This window comes from Ptychodera flava, chromosome 14, assembly GCF_041260155.1.
Source record: "Ptychodera flava strain L36383 chromosome 14, AS_Pfla_20210202, whole genome shotgun sequence".
In the NCBI taxonomy this organism is placed as follows: Eukaryota; Metazoa; Hemichordata; class Enteropneusta; family Ptychoderidae; genus Ptychodera; species Ptychodera flava.
In genome coordinates, this window is record NC_091941.1 from 15,759,507 (window position 1) to 15,770,033 (window position 10,527).

The 10,527-nt window shown below is 37.9% G+C and overlaps 1 protein-coding gene across 1 annotated transcript; it reads right to left on the bottom strand.

Annotated features, from left to right (window-relative positions):
• Window positions 1-2,280: 2,280 nt before the first annotated feature.
• On the bottom strand, window positions 2,281-10,316 carry LOC139149543 (thiosulfate transporter TsuA-like). The gene is made up of 8 exons (XM_070721352.1): window positions 9,808-10,316; window positions 7,892-8,133; window positions 7,360-7,408; window positions 6,605-6,707; window positions 5,696-5,871; window positions 4,767-4,936; window positions 3,301-3,452; window positions 2,281-2,430 (listed from the first exon to the last, which is right to left on the bottom strand). The coding sequence occupies exons 1-8, from the start codon at window positions 10,013-10,015 to the stop codon at window positions 2,313-2,315; spliced, it is 1,218 nt and encodes a 405-aa protein (XP_070577453.1). The 5' UTR covers window positions 10,016-10,316; the 3' UTR covers window positions 2,281-2,312.
• Between the last annotated feature and the right edge of the window lie 211 nt (window positions 10,317-10,527).

Below are 10,527 nucleotides of genomic sequence, written 5' to 3' on the forward strand. Positions count from 1 at the left end.
ACTGAAGGAAATCTGAATTATTTGAACATGTAAGACTATACACAAGTTTGATAGATGTGAATATTACTTCTTACAAAGCAAGTCATCAGGACAAAATTTGTATTTTCAAAATGACAAACTGTGAATAACAGGCACGTTTAAAGTATCTTGTATTGCTAATTAGATTTCAAGTGATATCAGAAAGGGAAGCATGATTGTAATGATGGTGAAATCTTTGCATTACATATATAAATAAACTACTGCACTGGATGATGAAAACAAGAGAGACGGTGTCCTGAAGTAGTTTGCAGAGCTGCCTTCAACTAGACTCTCCATTATCTGTAGTCTTTCCAAGCTAAACACAGACAACATAGATGCGGCATGGTCTGCTGTAACCAAGCTTCCCATGAATTAGCCATTACCACACCAAATAACACACGCACTTGAAGTATTTGAAGACAAATTAGTTTTTAATAGAAAAACAAAAGGCATTACATTCAAAAGCATCCACTGAAAGCACACAATTTTTGCAAACATTTGGGGTCAAACATTTAACATTTTCAGCAAATCTTATCTACACAACATATCTCATTATATTACTATTTCCATTACATCGGTACAATATTCAATTATTACTTTGATTTTCATTTGATTAGCGAACCAAATCAATAAATAATGATTGTAAACATAAAGCAGAAAAATGGAATGTATTAATGGTTGCAAAACTGCTAACACATTCTAGTTGCATTTTCAGTTTGTCTATAATTATTGTTGTGTACACAATATATTGAACACATCAATTATTTCAAACAAATTTAAAAGAACATTTTTCATCTACTCATGAACTGTATGTAAGAAAAACCCTGTCATTGAAAAAGAAAACATTTTTCATCTACTCATAAACTGTGTATGTAAGAAAAACTCTTTCTTTGAAAAAGCAGTCAAGATACTCAATATGATGAATACCAGATCATGTTGTATTGTTTTTGTTGTGAATATTTACTTTAACCCTTTGAGTGCTTATTTTTCCCACCAAAATTTAAGTGCAACATTTTACCAATTTTTGTAAATTTTTCTGTAATTTTTTTGATAATTTTGACCCAAATAGACATCACATTACATGGGCTACAGTTTTTTATGAAAATTTTGGCAAAAATCTGAAAAAAATTGACTGGGGTATATTTTTAAAGGTGACAAAAATTAACTTTGGTGCTCAAAGGGTTAAGTAATCTATGGTTGACCAAATATCATGAAAATTTGATTTTTTTTTAATAGTTTCCCAAGCTCCTAAAGCTACTTCAATACCACAAGCTAATTGCCAAATAAATCTATTTTAACCTCTAAAATGACAGTTAAATTTTCAGAATGCAGTTTGTGTTTGAGATGCATTGTAGCCAGGGGTGTTGTCTCTTACACATAAGTGTACCAGCATCTGTTGATTTTTGATTATTTTAATAAATTCGGCCAGCCACTTTATCTGTGACTGTAAAGTTGCAACCAAAAAAGTAGCATTTTGATGTAATAAATGTTTGGACTTGAAATGAGGACCATATCATGACAGTAAGTTCTGTTCTTTTGAATAGTTATATGAATGTATGTATAGACAGTGCAGCGGAGCAGTCTCTCAGTAAATACAGAGGTATAAAAACGTTTATAACAGCTTTAATGTACATTTCTACAGGCATGATATTTACACCTTTACCCAAACATTGCAAGACCTTGCAAGATTCAAGCACGTCATGATATAAAATATAGTACATCTTCTTTCTATGAACAGAATAAACGAATCTATAAAACACACAACACTTGGTGTTATTGGAAGGTAAGTCCATCGTTACTGCAGAAAAAAAATATTAAAGCACACACTCTCCTGTAGGAATAATTGATGGGCAAAAATAAGTAGAAATTTTAGAGCCAGATTACAATAATTCTCGTTTTGCTATCCTCAAATCTATCATATTATTTGAAAAAAATTACGTTCTTGTTGCTGCGACATATCGTGACCAATGGCAGGTGTCTACTCCTGAAAATCATCTTCTCACAGATTTAGTTCTATAGAATTGAAAATTGTGTGTGAAAAAAAAAGTTGTAGCAGCACCTCTTGAAGGGCGGGTGTGGTGTTTGGTTCAACAATCAACAGGAGATCCTTGCCAAAAAAACAAGGCCAGATGACCACAATATCCTGTCTTTATCATGACATTCAAACGTTGGGGGAACTGTTCAATGATAAAAAAATACGATTCACAAGTTCAGACACCTTGGCCCAGTACCTGAAAGTTCAGTGACGATTGTCCTTTGTCCTTTGTGATTATCATCGCAGAGGGAGTTGTAAATTAAATGACAGCCAGGGACTTCAGAGTAAAAGCTGTCGCGATGCCACCTGTGAAGGTTGCAGGCACCACGATGAAGGACAGCAAAGACAAAGTTCCCATGCCAGACACTCCGTGACCGCTTGAAGCAAAGAAAAAAGAAAAAGAAAAAAAGATGTTGTTAAGTTTTCATGTGTGAATTTATTGACCAGTCATAGCCTGCTGCCTAGAGCAGCAGCGGTGGGTGGTGTAGAGTGTTTGGTATGTGCGTGATCAGATGAGAAGAGGTGTGTGAAAGGTATGGGAAATAGACTCCATTGCTGCATTGGAAATATGTGTGCACGTATCAATGAGTTAGAGTGATGAGAATTTTTATCTTGATTCAATTTTGCGCTGAGGTATATTCTACAGGTAAAATTCACATTGGACTTGCAACACATGTGCATGGTATTGATTTCTACTGAGTATGATTTTTTAGGTCAGAACATGAATGAATTTAAAGAAAAGAAGAGATTTACATTTTCATGTCACCCAGGTCATTTCACAATCCTTACCAGCATTATTCACTCAGTAAAAATAAGCACATATCAAATCACAATGGATGGGCCAGACTCTATTGTATTTGTCAGGGTCTATAATATATTTGGTAATTCAATCTCCAACTTAAATGTCCAAAGAGTTGTCAATTTCTGAGGAATTTATTCGGCATTGAGATTTCTTCCAGCTTTAATATTTTCAATAAATTACAGAATCATACATGAAACAGAAACTGACAAGATCTGTAACGTGAATTGCGGTTATCTCTACACAGCGAACATAATACAGTGTACTCTGAAACAGTTTGATCGGTGCAATACTGTAACAGACAGCTGCATATGACAGAGCTACTTATACTGACCTGATATTGATATTATCATCACTTGCCAGTTTAATACCGTTTTTTCTTGATGATATCGATTACATCTTAAAAGAAAACAACAGCATGGAACAGATGTCGATAACGACAACTTACCTGGTACACCCTGCAGCCAAGCGAGCACCAAATATGATGAGGATGCCACCGAGGAAAGCAGTGTTTGTGGAAACACCATGAACGGAACCAAATGTTTCAGAGCTTGTGGAGGAAATCCAGGCACCTAGAACTGCACCAGTCACATAAAAGACCTAAAGCGAAAATTATACGAAAAAATTTGATTTCAGCATTTGTATGTCAAGTAATGAATATATAAAAGACCAGTTTCTCTTCTTTGTGACTCGTCAGGTGATGACAAAAATATTTTTTGTAACAGCTATGTGACAGCTGTCTGGTCTATGAAACATCTATTGAGAGTTAACAGCTGATTATTAGCACAATACAGATGAAAATTACAGTATCACAGTTGATCCACTGAAAGCCAATAGAGATTCACACTGTGTGTTCAAATTTCTACATTTGAAATACAAACTTCAAAACTGAAACTGAATATACGTATTACATACATGTAACATTTCACATGACAGGTAGACATTGTTATTCCTGTTTATCTTCAACACGTGTACCATGACTCCGCAATGAATGCTGTCGGCACTGAGATCTAACCACCGAGTCTAATCATTGTGACAGAATGACCCCCTACATCTGAGAGGTCAGTCAGACTTGTTTTTGTCCCAGGGAGTGTGCAGGGCTAGGCCTTGCCGTGTGGTTTTTATCAAGGTGAAAATGCCATTTATTTGGTATATATTCCCCAAGATTTATATCTTCAAGGCCAGGGACTGCAGATGTCAGTCATAAATTCTGATCAAAATGAAAGACTGGCCATGCACGCATGACTGCCAGTAGTCTACTTCCACGTTGTATGTTCTGTTCGGAAAACTTGAGAGTTCAGAGTTGCAACTCAGAGCTTCCTTTTAAATTGCCATGACATCCTGCCTGCAATATTTATTGATTTCATCACAGTCAGGTGTGTGAAGAATGCTTCAAGAAAACAGTACCCTCAATTTTATTTTCTCAAGAAAAACTAGCACTGAAAAACTTCAATCAAATGGCTTTTCTGTTTCTCAAGAAAGTGGTACAGTATTTTCAATTTACAACAGTATTAATGTACTTCCCCTTGCCTGACCCTGGATCAGTGTACATGTGTGAAAACAACTTTTCTTTTCCTCACTGATATGTATCATTCAAACACTGGTTCAACCACAGACCTGAGAGAACTAGGGTCTATGGTTCAAGTTAGTTGACACGCAAGAAATTTGATTTCATTCATTTTTTGTAAGATCTAGAATATTGCTATCATGGAGAGCGGTGGATTTACAAAGAAACACAAAAACCAAGAAAAGAAAAGCAGCTGTACCAACATAGGAATTATCATGAAAACTTTAAATATTTTTTTATTGCAATAATAAAATGTGCACATAAACCGTGACTTTGTATGCACTGTGTCTACTGAATCAGAGTGTGAAGTTTAAATTTCACATGAAAGAAAGAAGACTCTTACTCACTTGCCACCAGTTTTCAAGGCCCTTTCTGTGCCTGCTTAGGTATGATGAGAGCCTCTGTAGATGACTTGTTACCAGTACTTGTGACACGGCGGTACAGTAGCTGCCGCTTGCACCGATAGTATCTTCCACAGACAACACCACAGGCACTTGAAGACATCCAACAATAATGCCTGAAGCATACCAATTGCGGACAATATCCATTAATTAGTTTTTTTTGACACGTCATCTCATATGTAACAACACATTTTACTCAATCAGTTGACTTTTCACACCAATCTAACTGTTAAGATATTTCCTTCTCATTTGTATATTTGTTCAAATATTTTAAATGACAGATCAAAGGAGCCTGTAGGTGATGCTGACAATCTCTAATCATAGTATGCACTCCATATCAAATGTTTTTACTAAAAGAGACACCACTGTGAGGTTTGCAGGTAGCAATCTCAGACGCTGCTTTCAGCACCTGTATGTTGCACAACGGTGACACCTTGCATATCAAAATAGTCAATCAATGTCAGGTTGGTCAGCATCACATGGATGTGTTTACCAATCGCCACTTACAATAGCTGTGACCTTGCAAGACTTGCAGGTATTTAACATGCTCCAGTGACAGTGTAATCCCAACCGACAGACCACAAATATTTCCCCTTCTAGGCCATCCAAGCCATTTTCCCTTTGGATGGAAGCCAAGATTGCTTTGAATCAAAACCGTTTAGGTATAAATTAAATCAGCCTCACCAAGATACTGTAAGGTGGTCATGAGATCAATGAAACAGACAAGAATGCATGATTATGCATGTACAATTTCATAGACCTGGTTTGAATGGCTGATCATTATGACTACTTTAGATCAATCTGATCATTACAAAAGAATTTCTTTCATGGAAATTTCATCACATCATACAAACTTTTCCCTAGATGAATCTTACCACTTAGGATGGGTGGCCAAGATCTCATTGTAAACCAGGAGTCTGCAGGCGCATTTGGGGCAGTGAGATCTGTTGTCCATGGAACAAAGTGTTCCACACAGAAGATGACCACAGCAAGTGTGGAGGCCAGTGGCAACGCCAGGAAGAAAAAGGGAGTCGGCATTCCTTGGTCAAGCCTAGAAAGAAACACATGAGAGATCTGTAAGAATGTGAGGCTGGTTGGTTTTGAACACTCAAAGCTTTTCTTAGACTAGCAGAATCATATTCAGATGCGTCCAAATGAGAACATATAAGTACAGCCATTAACATACACTGTGCAGGTGTCAGGCTTGGTTTCAACTTGAAGCATTCCCTGATGTAACAATCAAAACTTGTTTAACTTATGAATGAATTTTATTGACCAGGAACATCTGTTCTGTGTTGGTAAGTCAACAAGTTGTAAAAATGTGATATCAAAATTATTTACTATTCTTTCATGATTATACCACATACTGATATTTTTTAACGACGAAAGGCATGATTTGTACAAAGTATTTTTTTTATAAACTCAAGAGCAGCATGCAAAATCTATCTATCGGCAACGTGACATGTATTTGGTACTTCATAATTACAAGTATACTGGTTTTGACAATTACACCGTGAAAACATGTCAAGTATTGATCTGAATCTACCAGCATGTCAGACCTAGACTTTCAAGAGGGTGAAAAACTGACACTGATTAAATACACATGCTGCTCCTTCTTTCTCAGTTGAAGTTGCCTTGAAGCAAAACCTGTACAAAACATAGATGTTACTGCAGAGAAAGTCACGGACAATTTGACACCTGATGGTTGTTGTGAACCTCATATGCAGGGTCAAACTTTCCCTACAAATACTTGAAACTCAGCAGAGGGTCAATGTCAAACTCACGCATAAATTTTATGAGGCTCTGCAGGTTTTGTCATTCTTGTCACCCATGGCTCCATCAGGCCATACAGAGCAGCTCCAGCAAAGCATCCGAATAGAACGACCACTTCAAGTAGAAAAAAAAGGGAAAGATGACAGATTAATTCCCTCCATTCTGTATACTACATGTAGAGTATCCTGTAAAAGGATTGCATCTCTGTCCACTGTTTGCAAACATGGACTGAAGTATAATCATCAGTTCCTGTAATTTGACTTTACAATGAGTATGGTACAACTTTATCTCATGCAACTGTGTCCATTCCATCAGTTATTCAAATTACCCACAGAAATGCTGATTTTCTACCCTAGTCTTGAATAATCCTGACATGATGCCATCAACAGAAATGAACCTTTCTCAGGAATCCTGAGAACGGTTCATTTCTGATGATGGCATCATGGAGTACTGAAGTGCCTTTAAGACACCTAAAAACACCACAATACCCAGTTCTGTTTAAATCAATGGTGGATGTACTCGGCACACTGTAATACTGGCCTTTCCAATGATGTGGAGGAGGCAAAGCTTGTAAAAAAATGAAATACAGAACAATGGTCACGATCATTAATGAAGCAGACTTTGAATCTAAGTCTTTTCTGCCCACTACGTGTGACAACTTTACTCTTATGACTGAATCATCAGTTCATAAATTATAGATTGGACTTTGACTTTTTGGTTTGATGGAAAACTGCGATGAATAAGCTAAAACCTGACCAGCACCAACCTGCATTGTTCACTCCAGCTCCGACCTGAGACAGCACCATGCCTGGACACTGAAAAATTAAGCAGTCGAAATGTCATACACATACTTCAAGAACGTATAATGAGAAAGGATTCATTTCAGAAGCTGATATGCTTTTTTGCATGAGAAATCCAGACTCCACATCAAGTGATCATCATGTTCCTGTACAAAGCTGTATCAAAACTTTGTTACAAAATGAATAGTGCAGGCCTTCCGTACTGCACTAGTTCACCAAACGACTCCACATACAAATATTGAACACAAACTGGTGATTTAAAACTCTCAAAGACTTGTACAATAAATAGGAAAAGTTTACAATGGTTACATACAACTGCTTGTACTAAACATCTGTTGTATAATAAATGTAAAAATTTATATTTTATTTTCGTTCATTTGTGGCAAATGCAAAACAGCCTTGAGTTGTAAAGATTTGCTGACTCATACATGTTTGTTGGAGATCCAAGACAACTGAAATCAAATTTTTTGTGCATGACTGAATGATTTGAATACTTACTGAACCACAAAGTGTCATGCCCGCACCAAGAATCCCTCCGCCGACAACACTCGACAGGGCTGACTTGGTCTTCAAGGTCTTGGCAAACTCCCGACGAGCCTGCACAAACTTCTTGTAGGTGAAAGGAAGCATGGACATCAGAGCGAGGCAGAGCAGACTGGACGTCACCGCTGATAGGAACATCTTCAACAATACGAACTTGGTGAAGAGCATCTGTTCCCTGATTATGGATGGTTCAAACACTGAAATCGAATTTGAAAACAAAAGAACCATGTTGATTAGAATCAGAATATCGTTATATGCTTACAGTAATATACGTAAAGATATCAAAAAAGACACTGTATAGTTCCTGCGTCACCGGACTAAAACACTGCGGGATTTACCTTTACTGGAAAGTTTCTGATACTTCAGAAAAGGTTTGTACCAGCAACTAATAGAGAAAAATGAACCAACATGATTTTATCACAAATTTACACATCTGATAATGCAGGAGCCAAGAATTGTAAGTCCTAATGGGCTTTAAAATTGACAACCTTCTGAATTAGCAACCAGCTGGACTGGTAGAAGACAATATTTGTGAGCATAAGAGATCTGTATACAAAGATCGCTTCCGCTTGTTCTTCTATCATTTTATATCTGTGAGACTCTTATTGAGATGGAATCTTTTTATTTGGGGCTGTGTCTAGACTGGAAGATGGTTTGGTGAAAGAGCCAGACACTGCAAGTAGCAGTGCTTATACAGGATATGGGGAGGTGAAGGGGTTGAAGAAATCTATGTTGTCTGAGCTCACTGGTGGAATTATAATTTGGTTGCATCTTTTGATGAGGATGCGCAGGCTTTGGGACATTCAATAAAACAAATTGTGTACATAGGGCATTGACCACAGGATTGCACAAGCCAGTAGCATTGCAGAAAAGCTGTTTATTTATCGTTGAAGTCAGCCTGTTTCCAACCACTCAACATTCGCCACCGGTGGAAACATTATATATGCCCAGGTTGAATGCAATTTTGTTTTGGGTGAATGCTGTCAGTAACATGCACTGTCCTTTCAAGCTTGACTGCCTCTGCGTCGGACTGGCCGGGATGAGCAGAGCCTGAGGCAAATGACTTCAGTTTCAAAACGAGAGTTGAACGACTTCTCCAGTCAGCTTTGAATGTGATGAATAAATGAGCAATTTGATGTTTGTCGTTGATGTTAATGCAATTCGAAGATCACTGTTCAATGAGGCAGATGATCATTGCACTGAAGAATAGAGAATTGGAAATTGTAAGGCCGTAGCTTAATGAACACATTTTGAAGTCCTAAAGTACATTCATTCGATGACAAATTGTTTTGACTCCATTTTACACAACTAAATAGAATTGATGAGGTAAGGGTCCTTTATAATGATCCACTCCAGCCAAGTGGTTGGAGGGTTGGGTTGGGACTGACAAAATGAGAAATTCATCATACCCATTACTCATCCTTTCAGAGTAAGATTGATGAGAAATTTTTGCTTGAAAATGTATCCACTTGTACTTTTGACGTTAAATATCATTCCCTCACTGCATGAAAGTTTATTATAATGACCGAATTCTTCCAATCCACACCTTCAAGCTGCAGGTACCAGAATTTATATACAAACCATTATTCGGTTCTCTCCGCCTACAACTAACATTTCAAAGCATCCCAACTTTTAAAACGATATTATCACACTCTTTCATAACATTTTTGCATCCACAGTTAGTGTTCTACACACTTGAATATATCACGTGACTGAAACTAAAAATTTTGGAAGATTGTCTTGAGGTGGATGGAACTTTGATCATCTACTTCATGTGCAGAAGCTGATTTTGGTGAAATATTTTGCCTAGTATAACGGTTTGCCAACTTTGACCATCGAGTGCGATTCTGGTAAACAATAAAATATTTTACCTCTGCCCTTTTCGCATGCAATTCCGAAAATAACCCCAGCCGAGGAGCAAACCAGCAGTTTGCAAACTGCTGTTAGCAGTCCATCGTTTCTTGTTCTGGTCGAATGTGCACCCATCATGTTCCCGTTCTGCAAACCGGACAGATCCCCATCCTCAGAGCCCCGTCTGTAGCTCCATTCCTTTCTCCTGTTGGATGTGACACCGTCCATGCTGCGATGAGTCTTCAGCTCTTGCTCTGTCGTGTCGCGTTGTGTGTCTCGCCGACTGAAGCAGGCAAAGAAATGATGAGTGAAACGTAAACAGAACGTGTTGACACAGACTGAGCGATGGCACGAACGTGACCACCTTCAAGGCCGAATCATCGTACCTGGGATGCATTAGAAGTACGCCGATTCAGTGAATGGGACACCCTTTGCGGTTGTGTGGCCGCTGCGTGAAACCTAGGAAAATACCAATATTGTGTGTATGCAGATGTCACTTTGGTTCACATTCGCTATGCCTGCAGGGCAATGTTGGGCGCCCTCAGCGGCTTTTCAGTTCAAAAAATAATTTAACAGCGCCCGCAGTTACGAAGCTACTGTCCTAGTCCCTCCACTCACGAGAGTACATGTAGATGGACTCTAGTTTGCACCTCGAAAATTACAGATGTAAACCTTTGGCTAAAACTTTCCTCAATGAAGCTTTCGGCTATTCTTTTCCTAAATCAAAAATAAAAAATAAG